This window comes from Schistocerca piceifrons, chromosome 9, assembly GCF_021461385.2.
Source record: "Schistocerca piceifrons isolate TAMUIC-IGC-003096 chromosome 9, iqSchPice1.1, whole genome shotgun sequence".
NCBI lineage: Eukaryota > Metazoa > Arthropoda > Insecta > Orthoptera > Acrididae > Schistocerca > Schistocerca piceifrons.
In genome coordinates this window covers 56,371,130-56,388,584 of record NC_060146.1, presented here as the reverse complement: position 1 = coordinate 56,388,584, position 17,455 = coordinate 56,371,130, and the positions used below count along the sequence as shown (strand labels likewise).

The 17,455-nt window shown below is 40.0% G+C and overlaps 1 protein-coding gene across 1 annotated transcript in view; it reads left to right on the top strand.

Moving 5' to 3' along the window:
• LOC124716700 (pecanex-like protein 1) overlaps positions 1-17,455 on the top strand; it is a 296,058-nt gene that overhangs the window by 101,671 nt on the left and 176,932 nt on the right. The window contains exon 10 of the mRNA XM_047243242.1: positions 9,296-9,361. Coding sequence (XP_047099198.1) covers positions 9,296-9,361 — 66 coding nt within the window. The remainder of the gene's footprint in view (positions 1-9,295; positions 9,362-17,455) is intronic.

Sequence of the window (17,455 nt, the reverse complement as noted above, 5' to 3'; positions counted from 1 at the left end):
TGTGCCAGAAAGTTTCAGGACATCAGAGTTATAGTTATTGGGTAGCCATGAGAATGCAGACAATTCAGCTGTACCTAAATTGTTGTGTTGATTGTAGGTATAATTCTTGGTTGTTAGATAGGTCAGTGCCAGTAACACATCCAGAGGCCTGATGATTGACCCTAGGATTTCATATAGCTCTTAATGTTACTTTAACTTCTGTCATTCCTTTGTTTTCTTGAAAAAATCATGGTGGACTGTGTTCAAGATTACTCTTTAAACTGTAAGTTCCCAGTAATTGTCCAAGTGAGTTTGTATTCAGCTCAGAGGAAGGCAGGGGTAAACAACCTTCAATATTACTTAACTATGAAGCACTGTTATCTTCAAAATAACATCCAGGTGGATGACAGTTTCACTTACGAACAGTGGAATGGTGAAAGTTGCCACTCGCTGTTTAGTGGAAGCATTGTGTGAGTGAGCAGTAGATAGTGCATAAACAAAGTAAAGTAAATGGTAGCTCAGCTTTCCTGACAAGTAGGCAAGGAGCCGTATGTGGGCCCTACTCCTGTTGGCTGCTCTGCATTTTAAGTAACTTTTTCTTTAATGCAAATAGTACTTCCTCTGCTAAAATCTTATGTTACTTTTGTGTGCAGTGGAGCAGTGTTAATGCTTATAGAGCTTTTTCTGCCAAAATCTTTCATTGCTTTCGCTTGCAGTGAAGCAGTAGTCGCATTACACCAAGTTAATGTTGGATACGTAGAGAGGTTGCCTTTTGTTATGATTTGCCCCTAAATCAGTGTTACAATGATTAAAAAAGTAAATCAATTTAAATATATCATTTTTATCACTTTTATTCATCAGCATACAGTAAAATTGCTAGTTTGTTACTGGGGTTGTGGAAATAGTGTGCGATTCAGCAGCCCCTACAAGTGTTGTTTTATGCAACCTGCAATGTTGTATCTGGCCTCCAAAACCCTCGCACGAGATTTTCATATTCTCTCTCTCTCTCTCTCTCTCTCTCTCTCTCTCTCTCTCTCTCTCTCTCTCTCTCAATGCTCAAATTACTAGTCCTACAGAAAAATGAGCAGGACCTCTTTTGTAGGAAATTTTCTGCAGTTAAATTTTGTACTGGGACACACGTTCACTGGAGGCCATAGTTTTAGAGTTGTTCAAGAAAAACATACAAAAGCTACGTTCAAACACACCTCTCTCTCCACATTCATCCCTCACCAGTCAGGATTTCTAGTATATTGTTCATGCACTCCTTACTACCACTGTACAAACATTACCGACTGTGCCAACTATTCCCGATAGTCGACCTTTTTCGGTCTCTACTGATCGGGCTGTTGTGCCACCAGCACAATAGGCTATTTCATGATCATCATAATTTAAACATGCCTGTGAGGGTAATACAAGAAAAAGACTTTTGTAAACGCAACACTAAAACTAGTTCTGTTGACAGTTTGATCTAAACTGAACACTTACAAGCACAGTAATTTCGTAGTCAGAAGGCCTGACGAATACAGTGATGTAATAGTTTCTTTTATGCTTTTAAAATTCACAAAATTGTTAGGTAAGATTTACACAAATGTCAGTTGTACAATTTACACATGCATATACGCAAATGCTGCACATTTAAAGTGCCGTGCAGTATTTTCAACTCTTTCAGTAAGTGATGTGGTTGCTTCCACAAGTCTGCCTCTGACAACATGACTAGAATAGGGTGTGCCAGGTGAGTGCACGCGGGACAGGTGCATAAGCAGAGTATAGATGTGGTGCTGTACATGGTCGACCCAAGTTCAGCTGATATAATTTCAGGGGTTCTTCAGGGATACGTTTAGTGTATTTTGATATTAGAGGCCCATGGTCTCTGCGGATTCATTGTAGAGTAATAATGTAATTATGATTTATTTGGTTCATTACTCCATTTATCTCTATTTCTGTCAAAATACCTCCCTCTACGATTTTTACCCACCATGCTGCCTTCCAATGCTAAATTTGTGATCCTTTGATGCCTCAGAACATGTCCTACCAACCGGTCCCTTCTTCTTGTCAAGTTGTGCCACAGACTCCTCTTCTCCCCAATTCTATTCAATACCTCCTCATTAGTTATGTGATCTACCCATCTAATCTTCATCATTCTTCTGTAGCACCACATTTCAAAAGCTTCTATTCTCTTCTTGTCCAAACTATTTATCGTCCATGTTTCACTTCCATACATGGCTACACTCCATACAAATACTTTCAGAAACAACTTCCTGACATTTAAATCAAAACTCGATGTTAACAAATTTCTCTTCTTCAGAAACGCTTTCCTTGTCATCACCAGTCTACATTTTATATCCACTCTACTTCGACCATCGTCAGTTATTTTCCTCCCCAAATAGCAAAACTTCTTTACTGCTTTAAGTGTCTCATTTCCTAATCTAATTCCTTCAGCATCACCCGACTTAATTCGGCTACATTCCATTATCCTCGTTTTGCTTTTGTTGATGTTCATCTTATATCCTCCTTTCAAGACACTGTCCATTCCATTCAACTACTCTTCCAGGTCCTTTGCTGTCTCTGACAGAATTACAATGTCATCGGCGAACCTCAACATTTTAATTTCTTCTCCATGGATTTTAATACCTACTCCGAATTTTTCTTTTGTTTCCTTTACTGCTTGCTCAATATACAGATTAATATCGGGGACAGGTTACAACCCTGTCTCACTCCCTTCCCAACCGCTGCTTCCCTTTCATGCCCCTCGACTCTTATAACTGCCATCTGGTTTCTGTACAAATTGTAAATAGCCTTTTGCTCCCTGTATTTTACCCCTGCCACCTTCAGAATTTGAAAGAGAGTATTTCAGTCAACATTGTCAAAAGCTTTCTCTAAGTCTACAAATGCTAGAAACATAAGTTTGCCTTTCCTTAATCTATTTTCTAAGATAAGTCATAGGGTCAGTATTGCCTCACGTGTTCCAACATTTCTGCAGAATCCAAACTGATCTTCCCCGAGGTCGGCTTCCACCAGTTTGTCCATTCGTCTGTAAAGAATTTGTGTTAGTATTTTGCAGCAGTGACTTATTAAACTGATAGTTTCGTAATTTTCACATCTGTCGACACCTGCTTTCTTTGGGATTGATATATTATATTCTTCTTGAAGTCTGAGGGTATTTCACCTCTCTCATACATCTTGCTCACCAGATGGTAGAGTTTTGTCAGGACTAGCTCTGCCAAGACCGTCAGTAGTTCCAACGGAATCATATTCGAAGTTGGAAGCGGGGGAGGGGAGGGGGGGGGGGGGGGGGGATCTTACAGACCCAAGAGCTTACGTTGACAAATCAGCACTGTTTTAGAAATCTTCACTCATGTGAAACTTAGCTTGCCCTTATCTTACATTTGTTACATTATATACTGCATTTACATGGTGCCCCACTGCAGGCTGTTAATGAAGGTACGAGCATGTGGAATAGGTTGTCAGATATGCGAGTGGCTTGAACACATCTTAAGTAATAGAACCTAGTATGTTGTCCTCAATGACGAGTGTTTGTCAGAGAAAAGGGTATCATCAGGAGTGCCACAGGGAAATGTGATGGAGCCACTATTATTTCCTATATACAAAAATGATCTGGTGGACATCAGTTATTTGTTGACGGTACTGTGGTGTACGGGAAGATGTTGAAGTTGAGTCACTGGAGGAGGATACAAAATAACTTACACCAAATTTCTAGTTGGTGTGGTGAATGACGGCTAGTTCAAAACACAGAAAAGTGTAAGTTAATGTGAATAGTAAGAAAACAAACCCATAATGTTCAGATAGAGTGTTGTGCTTGACACAGTCACATTACTTCAGTATTTGGGGGTAAAGTTGCAAAGTAGTACGAAGTGGACACGCATTTGTGGATTTTGGAAGGGAAGGCAAATGGTAGACTTTGGTTTATTGGGAACATTTTGGTTCATCTGTAAAGTAGACAGCACGTAGGACACAAGTGGACCTCTTCTCGAGTACTGATCGAGTGTTTGGGATGTGTTCCAACTCGTACTAAAGGAAAACATTGAAGCCCTTCAGAGGTGGGCTCCTAGATTTGTTGCTGGTAGGTTTGAATAACAACTTGCAAGTGTTACAGAGGTTGAGAACTCAAATGAGAATCCCTGGAGGGAAGGCGACATTCTTTTCAATGAACACTATTGAGAAAATTTAGAGAACCCGCATTTGAAGCTGATTGCGGAACGATTCTGCTGCCGCAACACACATTTTGCACGAGGACCACAAAGATAAGATGCAAAAATAGGACTCCTACAGAGGCATAAAGACAGTCGTTTTTCCCTTGCTCTGTTTGCAAGTGGAACAGGAAAGGAAATGACTACAGGGGACCCTCTGCCATCCACCGTGCAGTGGCTTGCGAAGTATGTCTCAGATGTAGATGTAAACACTTCTTGTAATGGGTACGAGTGTAACATGTAACTTTGTGAAACAATGTTATATCTGTTTTTTTAAGGCGTGTCATGAGTTTATTTTGATCCCAACTATAGTCAGGCCACTGGAAGAACGTCTCTCACCGTTCATACGCCAGGAGTGCTTTGTGTGGAGGTGACACATTAGTGCCAGTCTGAGCTTTCGAATTTGTGAACATTGCCACAATGATAGTCCCACATTGACACCTCCTATGACTCAAGATAGCAGGTGGTCTACCAGTGGACAACCGACACAGTATAATGACAGACAGCCTCATAGTAGCACCGGCACCAGTGCTGTCGGCTGTCGAGGACGTTCTTTCTGCAGGTCGACTATAAGTGGGGTCATGGCCGAAGAACTTACGTTTCAATTACACTTGTGCTAAGACAGTACTTAATACTGAAGTGAATTGTAGCTTGTAAACACATATTCACAGTTATCTTCAAGTGAATTTTTTGTGGCTCAGTGTTTTTTTACGAGTTTATGATTCTGTTATAATTTACATTTGACAGTGTCAGTTTTCACTATTAATTATGGTTCATCCAGTTTGCAATCTTCAAAGTGTACAACACTAAGCACAGAGTAATGTAATAACCCTCAATGCAAAACTATAGTGATGCAGTTGCCACCACTGTAGGAACAGCTCGACATAGTGTTGTTGTGCCGTAGTTTCTTTGCATTCAGTGAACCTGTATGTTAGGGACGCATTGGCAGCTGTTCATCAATAAATGTATCTGTACTGTTGCATATAACAGTTAACATGAAACAAACTGCCACAAATACAAACTCGAGAGCAATACTGAATGCGAGCTTGAAGGTGAAAAGCAAAGTGTTGTCAACAATAAGTACCGTCAGTGAATAGGATAAGTTTGTTTACAAATGAGACACACTACACTATTGTTGTCATTTACATTACTGTGCAGATGTTTTTGGCATAATAGGAAAATAAGTGGACTGAGAAATCGGTTGAAATACAGTCACCTTGTGAAGAACTGCCACAACCTATGATGTCTTCCACCAAAAAACGATGAGTGATCAGAAAGTAACATGAATTTTTGTTTTTCTTAAAGAATCTTCATTTATTCATCAACGTTAACTTTGTCCCCTTCGAAGTAATCTCCATCAGATATCACACACTTGTGCCAGCACTTTTTTCAATCTTGGAAGCACTTCTGGAACTCATTTTTCATTATGGTGTTCAGTTCCTTCAACAATTCTGTTTTTATTTCATCAGTGGTGGCAAAATGAAGTCCTTTCATGGTAATTTTCAGCCTTGAGAATAGAAAGAAGTCACAGGGGCCACATTCGGCAAATACCGTAACTGACGCAATGAAATGCTTTACTTTTTTGCCAAAAAATCATGAAGGGGGATTGGGGTGTGAACGGGAACATTATCGGAAGCAATTACCGCGAGTGGCTCAGCTACAGTTTTGGTCATTTTCTTTGGATTGCCTAAAGAAAATTGTACATAACTTCAGGTAGTATTCCTTATTGACTCTAAGGCAGGAAATCTTGATGCACTAGCCCATTGTAACAGTGAGGAGAGCCTTCATAAGTGATCGAACTTGTCAATTTTTTTTTCGGTCTCACGCAGTTTTCATAGATTGGGCTTTGATTTCGACATTGTACCTCTACACCCACGTTTTGTCGCCTGTTATAAACTTCTTTGGAAGTTTTGGATCGTTGACGACTTCATTCAGAAATTCCTGAGCGATGTCCGAGTGACATCGTTTTTGGTTGAAATTCAATAATTTTGGAACAAACTTTGCTGCTGCATGTTTCATGCCCAAGAATTGCTTGACATGAGCCTAAGATACATCGACATCGTCACCAACTTTTCTGGTGTTAATGCAGCGATTTCCCAGAACCATTTTCTTTACTTCTTCCACATTATTGTCAGTAATTGATGTGCTGTGGTGTCCAGGGCAGTTGTCATCTTCAGCGTCTTCTCGATCCCCTGTGAAATGTTTATACCCTTCATAAACTCCTGTCTTACTCATAGTAGATTCACCAAAAACCACAGTCAACGCTTCAGATGTGGTAGTGCACTCTATTCCAATTTTCAAGTAAAATGTGATGTAAATTCTTTGATCCATCTTTTTTGAAAGTAAAAATTTGCTGAGCACTCGAATACACGTACAACCTCTCAGTTAAACTAAATATTCAGAACATCTGAAAATGCAAACCTGTTTACCATGAAGATAAAAAAAAATTGAAAATCTAATGTATTAAGGCCAAAAATTAAAAGATTCCCATACCTTGTACGTGGAAAATATTGCTAAATTGCCTCTGAAATGTTATCGGAGTTTGAGTTCACACTTTAAAAGCTAAAATGTGCAGTCATAGTTCATTATCTAGCATAATACAGGACAAATGCTGGACAAGACAGTCCAGGATGGCAACAGCCATTGTGATTGTGAGCACTGTCCACTGTGATGGCTATAGGACGAAACTTCTGAGAGTCCGAAGTGATACCTGCATTACATTTCCACATCTGTATTCCTTCACAACACAGTTTGTTAGCACATTGCCACTGCGATGGTCTTACTTGCCATTTGCTCTCTGGTGCTGAATGGGTTGGCTTATTGTTCTTAAGATGGAACAATGTAGCCCGAATACGGGTCTGATCTTTTTGTTTTAGGTTTATTTGGTTTTATAGGACTGGAAAAATGTTTCATAGTGAGAATATGGCTTGGGAGCATGGCTTGCAAGCGAAAGGAGGAGGAAAGACAGTGGACCAGAGTAACAAGTGGCTTACAAACTAATTGTATTTAAATTAAAAATCAGCAGTGAGAGTGTGAGCAGAAAGAGCAGACCTGACTGAATTAGAAAAATGGAGTAACAGGAGACAAGGGAGAAAAAGTGAATGCAGGACGATGTGCTGGATGGCAGTATGTACACCAGCATTTTTTTTTATTTTTTCATTTTTATTTTTTTTTTTTATTTTTAAAAAGCTAGATCCACAAAACATTCCACGAAATCCATCTCCAGTTAAATCAACAAGATATTAAAATTGGAGATTTCTTAAGTACTACTTCTGCTCATCAGGGATTTGCTTCTCATATTCAGTGGACAACACAACTCAGCTTTAGACTTGGATATAATCTGTCTGGAAAGCCACTTCCTGGGGATGTCTAAAAATCTGTTCGATTCTATGCCACGTTCTTTGAGGGTCTTATTATTTCTAAAAATGCCAATTGCTAGCATTCTGTATTGTGTTGTTCCTCTGTACTTTTGTTTCCATTAAAATAACTATGTTAATAGTAAAAAGGTAATGTTTTTATTTACTTGAGATAATTCTGGTAGTTAGTTACATGGCTACTGACATTTAGTTTACTAGTCTGGTAGCCTCGTCAAGTCTGACTGAAATTTGTTAAATGCTGGCAAAGATTATTAAATTGCAGTGCATTAAAGTCTGTTGGATAGATCTGTTCAAATTCCTATAGTGAATTGAGGGGGGGGGGGGGGGGGGGGAGGGGGGGGGGGGGGGGGAGAAAGAATTACAAGAAATAGATTTTCTTTGATAGCAGTTTGTGTTTGTTGGACATGGTGCTCGATATCATGTAGTGCTGAAAATATTAACAAGAAGGTTGCCAAAGAATTATGTATGCTCTATGCCACTGCAGCTGCTGTTTCTTATGGTGCTGGAACTTGAAAAGGGATTTCTCAGAGAACTTCAGACAGATTGGAGACTATCATGCAACGTATTACTCTCCACGGAGTAATGGCCACTGGTTTGCAAATGGAAAAAAATTATATTTGATGTATCAACTTTTATAGAGAAAATTCTTCCATGTATCGAACTGGCCCATAAGCAGGCTCAAGCAGGCCACGATCATTTCTCAGTGATTCCAACTGTGTGAATGCATTCTGTGTGTAGTGGTAATTGTGTCAGTAGTTTTATTGAAGAAAAGTATTTTACCTTGTAAAATATCTTATTCACAGAAAAATGTTTTCTAGCTAATGGAACACTTTACACCTACAGAACTCCATACCCCAACCCATAACAAAAGTAAAATCACAAGTAATTCTTCTCATTATGTACAATGAATTGGAGAGAACCTAGCATGCCTGAGTAATGCAGCCCTCATAAGAATTTATATATAGTTAACATTGCTTGCGACTAACTCACAGTTGAGAAAAAAGTTCATTTGCAGTTGTTATGTGTAACATGCTATGTGTCACACTGAAATAAATTCTCTCTCAGGTCTGCTACATGTATTAATACTACTTCATGTCAACACATTTTAACTTGTGACTATTTAATACATGCACGCTGCATCATTATATTTGATCTGTTGTACCATATATCATTAGAAGCCTGTGTGGACTCTGGTTTTTCTTTGTAATGGTGCAATTTTCACAAACAGTATTGTATGTTTACCACTCCAAGTGAAATATTTTTGTCACTCAAGAAGGGTAAACTGCAGAAACAGAATAAATATCCAGTCTTTCAGTTACCAGATTTGCTTATTAACAAAACCTGGTAGTGTAGTATCAATGAATCTTGGGTCTGTTGTAAATAAAAATGAGAACTTCTTTCTCTGTAAAGTTGAAATGCAATTACTGTTTCTCAAAGCTTTAGATTTAATTTCACTTCTGTAGTTTCTTTCCATAGCAGTGCTTATTTTTCTGTGTAGTTACATTGTATTCTTTAAGTGACACTGGGATTTCTTTCACACTGATCTCGAACACTCCTGTTTTCGGTTATGAAAAATTCTTGTAATAATAGTGCAGTATTGATTCTTTTGTATCTATTCTGGTGATTTCACTCCTTAAATTTTTGGCATGCCTTTGTTTTGTAAATATTGGGCCTAATGTTTGTTTTGGTTGTATTTCTTCTGTCTATCTTGTGCATGTCGTGCCAACCTAGATGCCAATCTGTGGAATTACACATGTTCGGATGACAGTGACTCCGGGTCCATAATGGATATTAGAAGTAAGTACAACATTTTTACAGCTGACTGAAGTGCAGTTGCATGACTTTAGATTTTCAATTAGTATGCCTTTTGTCCTTATACAACAGTAATTTTGTTCCATTTAAGCAGTCTGCTGTCAGACGGATAATGAATTCCGCAAAAGTATGTGTCCGTACTACAGCGTGATGAGAATTAGCTTTAAGCATTATCAGCTACATTTGCTTCTGCATCATTGTAGACTGTGTACCAGATTACTCAAGGTTCTATGCAGTCATTCATTTTAATTACATGTAACATTTAAGTAGCCTCTGTAGATGATTTTGTATTTTTGTTGTGTATGTCTCTAAAAGCAGCTGTGATCATAAGACGTCCTTGTTAATTGGTTTAAGTACAAATATCAAAATAAAATATGCAGGATGGTTGAACTAAGAGTAGTGTCTCCATATTTTACAACTGAGAATTGTTGCTCCAACACACACACTTTGATCCAGAAAGTCCACCAGTAACTTTCCTACACCAACTATGCTATGCACTGCTCTGCTCCTCTCCTAGTTTGCCACTGCCCCATTCTCACACACACACACACACACACACACACACACACACACACACACACACACACACAGAACACACAATATCCTGAAACTCTGACACCCTCTCCCAACTCTGCTATCTTTGTACTTGTTTCTACATCTTACTTTGATTCTGCTTAAAGACTGACATGCCCGTTTTCCTAGCAGTCTTCGTGCATATGAAGCCCCCTTTCATCCTTTCTATGCTTTATGACAGGCTTCATTGTTATGCTGTTACATTCACTGTCTCCGAATAGCCCTTGTACTGTACGCAGTGCATAGCATTGCAGAACATATTCATATCCTTACATATTTAATGTTTTCTTAAATGCAATAAGGAGACCACATCCTAATCATGAGAAACAACCCATACTTCGCTTCTTCCATACTTCACTGTTGGGACTACACACGGTGGCAGCTAAAGTTCTCGAGGCATTTGCCGAGCGTAAAGCCTTCTGTCAGTTTGCCACACCATACAGCACGATTTGTCACTCCAAATTACTCATTCCCAGTTGTCCACTGTCCAGTGGTATTGCTCTTTAAGCCACCTCAATCATCACTAAGCATTGACTACAGAACTCCCTGAGCACAGTCATTGTGCCAGTAGCACTTTTGAACTCATAGGTGATTCCTTGTGCTGATTTTTGTGTGATTTTTTTTATTTATTTTTTATTTTACAACTACCCTCCACAGTGCTCAGCAGTTCCTGTTCCCAAGTACATGAGGTCTACCTGGTCTCGGTTTAGCTGTGGTTGTTCCCTCACATTTCCTCTCTGTAGTCAGATCACAGACAGTGAAGTTGGGTAGCTTTATAAAGGTTGAGATGTCCGTGCTGGATTTGTTACTCAGGTGACATCCGACGACTAGTCCACGCTCAGAATCACTGCTGTGGATTCTCTTGTACATAATTTTCTTCCACTACTAGTTTCCAGCATGGCTTATTTTTGAGCAGTACCTGTACAAATAAACCCATTATAAAATGATTGGAAAAGAGCACCGGTAGTCCCAGTCTTCGAGAAGGGTCGTCGAGCAGATGCGCAAAACTAGAGACCTATATCTCTGACATCGATCTGTTGTAGAGTTTTAGAACATGTTTTTTGCTCACGTATCATGTCATTTCTGGAAACCCAGAATCTACTCTGTAGGAATTGACATGGATTCTGGAAACAGCGATCGTGTGCGACCCAACTCGCTTTATTTGTTCATGAGACCCAGAAAATATTAGATACAGGCTCCGAGGTGGATGCCATTTTCCTTGACTTCCGGAAGGTGCTCGATACAGTTCTGCACTGTCGCCTGATAAACAAAGTAAGAGCCTACGGAATATCAGACCAGCTGTGTGGCTGGATTGAAGAGTTTTTAGCAAATGGAACACAGCATGTTGTTCTCAATGGAGAGACATCTACAGATGTTAAAGTAACCTCTGGTGTGCCACAGGGGAGTGTTATGGGACCATTGCGATAGGCACTTGGTGCAGGGAGTGGCAACTGACCCTTAACGTAGACATATGTAATGTATTGCGAATACATAGAAAGAAGGATCCTTTATTGTATGATTATATGATAGCGGAACAAACACTCGTAGCAGTTACTTCTGTAAAATATGTGGGAGTATGCATGTGGAACGATTTGACGTGGAATGATCATATAAAATTTAATTGTTGGTAAGGTGGGTGCCAGGTTGAGATTCATTTGGAGAGTCCTTAGAAAATGTAGTCCATCAACAAAGGAGGTGGCTTACAAAACACTCGTTCGACCTATACTTGAGTATTGCTCATCAGTGTGGGATCTGTACCAGGTCGGGTTGACAGAGGAGATAGAGAAGATCCAAAGTAGAGCAGCGCGTTTCGTCACAGGGTTATTTGGTAAGTGTGATAGCGTTACGGAGATGTTTAGCAAACTCAAGTGGCAGACTCTGCAAGAGAGGCGCTCTGCATCATGGTGTAGCTTGGTGTCCAGGTTTCGAGAGGGTGCGTTTCTGGGTGAGATATCGAATATATTGCTTCCCCCTACTTATACCTCCCAAGGAGATCACGAATGTAAAATTAGAGAGATTAGAGCGCGCACGGAGGCTTTCAGAGAGTCGTTCTTCCCGCGGTCCATACGCGACTGGAACAGGAAAGGGAGGTAATGACAGTGGCACGTAAAGTGCCCTCCACCACACACCGTTGGGTGGCTTGCGGAGTATCAATGTAGATGTAGATGTATGTAAATGTACAGTTGTTATTTGTTTAGGCATTGTTTACTTTCATTTTCAGGATAGTTAAAGTTATTTATGAGCTACAACATTATTTTGATTTATCATATTTATGATGTAGCTATGCGGCTGTTATGTTACTGGTCTGTTTTTATGTCAGAGAGCCAGTCTTTGATTACATTTTATTGTGTTTGATGCAAATCAGTTTTTAATGAATGTGAAATAAAATCAACTTTTATCAAAGATAATAAAATGTCATTACAGGTATACTTCTGACATAAAAGTAGATCGGTAGTACGAAAGTTAGATTGGCAATATGATAGTTATGCTGTTATTTGTTGTTGTTTCAGTGCCTTGATTTTACCCACAGGTACGACTCGAAAATACGCCGTGCTTGAAATAAGTAGTGGAAAAGTAGTAAAACAGGATAAATTGCAGCTCTGATCATTCGGAAGCAGTTCTCCTTGAAGTCTTGCACTGGGAGCTCTTTATCACAGTAGATAGATCGTATCATTTTCATTTGTTCCTGAAGCAGTTGTTTGTGAAAAGTAATGTAGCATTATGCCACTCTGGTGTGAATTCCTTACGTACAAATCTTTAGATTCATAGAAAAAGGCAGTGGGTATTTGATTTAGCCTTTGAATTACTCTTTCCAGTCTTTCATTGAGATGACTTGGTAGTTTGCAGCTGAAGAATTTTTTCCATGCATCTGTTGATTATAATAAAAGCAAACACACATAATGATTGCTTTTGACATACTGAAAAAAAACAATTTCATCTCATTATAATTTGGTCTGAACCTTTGCCAGTAATCAGTTCATGTACTTCCTTCTGTTCATTTGTCAACAGTTTTTGGAACCATTGTGTTTCTTTCATGACACTGTTGTGCACGCTAGATATTGTAATTCTCATTTTAACACCTTTCAGTACAAAATCATTTCCAAATCATCCACTTTGTCAAAAGTGAGAGATTCTCTGTGAATTATTTGTTTTATGGTGTAGCCACTTCTTTGAATGCTTAATCAGCAAAACACTTCTAGTTTATCTGTAGCATACTTTCCATGTAATTTCCGTGTTTAATGTGTATCTATACAGCAAAGTTTCCAACATATAAGGAAAAAGTTTACACTATCTCTGTTCAAAGGAGTGTTTCATTTTGACTCTTGCTGAATTAATTTAACGGGTATCTGCTTTGCAGGCAATGTGCACTACGTAAATGTTTGGTGGTAGGTGTTCTGTGTAGTTGTGAGTACCTGATACTACAAGTAATTTACTGTGCATACAATACCTATCCTATAGACCATTCTTCTTGGTCTTGTTAAATGACAAGCATTTTAATTTTGGATTGTTAATATCTCCTTTCACTGTGGAACACATCTGACTGTTTTGCTATAATTTAAATTTCAACTTTGCATTTGTTAAGATTTTGAAATCATTCTTGAGAAAGTATGAAATCAATCTTCCGCAGCATCACCTGATGACTTTTGCCGTTTCTCTCTTTGTTGTGCTTTCTGTCAGTTACTGAAAATGCTAAATCTATGCATTCTGGGGCTGTTATTAGTTTCAAACTAGTTCATATTTGTACATAATTTTTCATAAATGAGTAAATCATAAAAATTGCAGGTGATTCACACAGACAGAGGATTCATGCTTGCAGCAGAGAGCTACTGCACAACTAATCAAATTGAACAGTACTTGTACAGAAATGATACAAGTCAGTCTGTTTACCTGTTTTTCTGGTTCAACACACCACTTGAAAGTACTAGAGTGTCACTTGGATTTCATAATATATATGGTGTCTGGGTTAAGTATATAATAATATAAAATGTAATAACTTGAGAAATAATTGTGATACTTGTTGATGATATGCTTTTGCAAGGATGGTAACTCAAAATGTTTTTTACACACATGATACACCACAATATGCATACCGTTAGTGCCTACCCTCTCAGGAGACACCGCCTAAGCGTAGCACTGTCCGTACGGGTGAGAGGGTTTGCGTGCTCCAGGGAAGCAGAGGGCTGTGCCGGTGGTAGTGTAACTATTGGCAGGGCTTCCTGAGCCAGACGGGCCTCAGCAGAGGACCCAGACAAAGTGTGTCTCACGATGCCCTTTCTTTCCTCTTATCCTATCTTGTTTCCCATCTCTCATCTTCGGAGATACGGACTTCTTTAGCAATGGCATGCCATCCGTATAGGAGAGGGCCAACTCCGGTCCATCCAGAAATGAGTGGCAATGGCCTGCAGCCAACCTGACTCTGCACTTAATGTATTTTTGCTCTTGTGGAACCAGTCAGCTAGGAGAGGACACTCCATCCGCGTGAAAACAATGCAGATAGTGGCAGTTACCAGTTATAAGGCTGCTCTAATGGGCATAGGAGCGGGCGCCAGGGGCTACTATTGACACTGGGACATCGTAGGTCCACTGGCTAGTCACCGCACGCTTAGAGCTGGGCAGCTCACAATCAGTTAGGTATTGGCCCAGCCTGGTGCCGATTGCTCCATTGGGTTTATGGAACACTAGCACTGCTAGAAGTTGCGACCATAATATCGACACCTGCTGCTACATAAATAAAAAAAAAAAATAAAAATAAAATAAAATAAAAAATAAAGACATTTCATTATGTATCGGTACATGGAACATCTTCACTACACTGCAAGACTTCCCAGACACCTGTGGAAGCTCACAAGAGCTACACAAAACAGCTGCTATAGACTTAGATTTAGTCAGACTCAGTATCGCTATAACAGCATTGCAGGAAACCAGGCTACCAGAAGAAGGCTCAATACAGGGAAAAAACTACACTTTTTTCTGGAAGGGCAAAGATGTTGCTAGCCCCAGACAGCACGGAATCCCGTTTTGCTGTCCGCCATGACTTGCTGTGTTTTACCGAAAATCTGACTGGGATCTCAGAACGCATTATGACTCTGCATTTCACAACAAGCAGTGGACCACTGACACTGATATCTGTATATGCACCAACACTTACCTGAGCTGCAGGTGCCAAGGATCAGTTTTATGAACAACTCAGCGATGTGGCACAAGGAGTGCACTTCGGGGACCGTCTATGCATCCTTGGTGATTTCAACGCTCGTATTGGTAGTGATTTTGCGACTTGGCATGACAGGCTAGGCAAACACGGAGTGGGCAAGATGAATGAAAATGGTCTACGGTTGCTTGAATTCTGTGCAAAGTCTCAGTTGTGTGTCACCAATACATACATTAAAGGAAAACTGAACCACAAGGTTTCCTGGATGCACCCCTGTTCAAAACATTGGCACCGATTAGATCTTATTCTAACTAAAAGAAAAGATCTGTGTTACTTTCTTCATAAATGTTATTTCCTTAGTTCAGGCTGTGACACGGATCATGCACTACTAGTGACAAAAGTGTGCTTCGTGACCAAAAAGTTTCACTCTGCCAGAACACCTTGCAAAACAAAAATTAACCTTTGCCAAACGAGAGATACTGCTGCAGTGGAAGTATTTAGTGACGAGACACGAAAAGAGGTGGATCCCTGGGACCCAGCTGCTTCTATTTCCGAAGACTGGCAGAAGATAAAATTGCTTGTTACTGTTACGGGTGGAAATGTGTTTGGTAATCTGGAAGCAAAATCCCAGGATTGGTTCATCGAGAATGTAGGTGTCCTGAAACCTCTCCTTGATGCTAAGCATCAGGCCACTGTCATCTGGCATAAAAAACCCATGCAGTTCTACACGCGAGTAGTTAAGCGAAGCAAAGGTAGCTGTTCAACGCACTGTCTGCAACTGCATCAATTCCTACTGGGAGCAACTTTGCCCTGGAATACAAGAGCGTTTCAATGCTGGTGACAGTGGTGGTGTGTACTCAGGCATCAAACGGGCTATTGGACCCATTCCAAAGAAGAGCGTACCACTCAAGGAGATAGATGGAAAAGTCATCACAGATCGAAATCGGCAATTGCATTGTTGGGTAGAACATTACTCCAGCCTCTACTCACATGCCATCAACATTAGTCCAAACACAATGGATGAAATTCCTCAGATGACACCTTATGATGACTTGGATGTCACACCCACTATGGAGGAGCTTCAGTGAGCAATTGCACAGCTTAAATGTGGGAACTGCCTTGGCAAAGATGACATCTCCACAGAAATTGTAAAACATAAGCCAACTTTCCGCAGCTTTTCAACCTCTTACTGAAATGTTGGGCTGAGGTTACTATGCCACAAGATATGCGCGATGCCAATATTGTTACTTTATACAAACTGAAAGGTGATTGCGGTGATTGCAACTGTCACCATAGAATCTCACTTCTGAGTATACCTAGAAAAACATTTGCCCATGTGGTGTTGGGCAGCGTCAGACACTTGCCGAGAGCATACACCCTGAAGAACAACGTGGGTTTCATCCCCAATGATCTACAGTTGATATGATCTTCACACTTCTCAAATTCAGGAAAAGTGCCACAAGCAGAAAACCCCTGTGTTTATTGCCTTCATCCACATAAAGAAGGCTTTCGACAAAGTCAGCAGAGAAGGACCGTATGCAGTACTTTTGAAGATAGGATGTCCTCTGAAGCTCTTAAAGATGATCATGGCTTTTCACGAAGATAGGGAAGGTGCTGTGATCTTCGACGGAATCACATCTGACCTGTTTGCTGTGGAAAGAGGGGTTCATCAAGGCTGCGTATTGGCTCCCTCTCTGTTCAATATTTTTTTCTCACCGCTCCTCAAAGTTCATTTTGTGAAACTAACCTGGGCATTCATCTGTAAACCAGATCTGAAGGGAAGCTCTACAACGTTTATCTGCTCAGATCCAAGAACTTCCGAGAAGACTTGCTTCTAAATAGCCTTTTGTTTTCTGTGTTCTTCTCCGTGTGTATAAATGTAAAGAAGACATTTGTCATTGCACAAGGATACACAGATCCGCCTGTCATCAAACTGAACGGCTACTTGTTGAAGTTAGTCGATATATTCTGCTATCTTGGCTCAGTAATGACAGAAGATCTCTCTCTGGGTGATGAGATAAATGCACGAATAGGAAAGGCTGCCACACTTTTGGAAAATTCCGCATACGAGCATGGGACAACAAACATCTTAAATTGTCGACAAAAATACTTGTGTATCAATAGTGTGTTGAGTACCCTCCTGTATGGGGCTGAGACTTGGATGTCTTATGCCAAACAGAAACGAGAGCTCAACACCTTTCACCTGCAGTGCTTACGGAACATCTTGAGAATATCATGGAACGATCGTGTGACCAATGATATGGTTCTGAAAACTGCAAAAACGACAGAGTATCACTGCCAAACTCAAACAATGTCACCTGCGGTGGTTATGACATCTGCATCATTACTCAGTGACA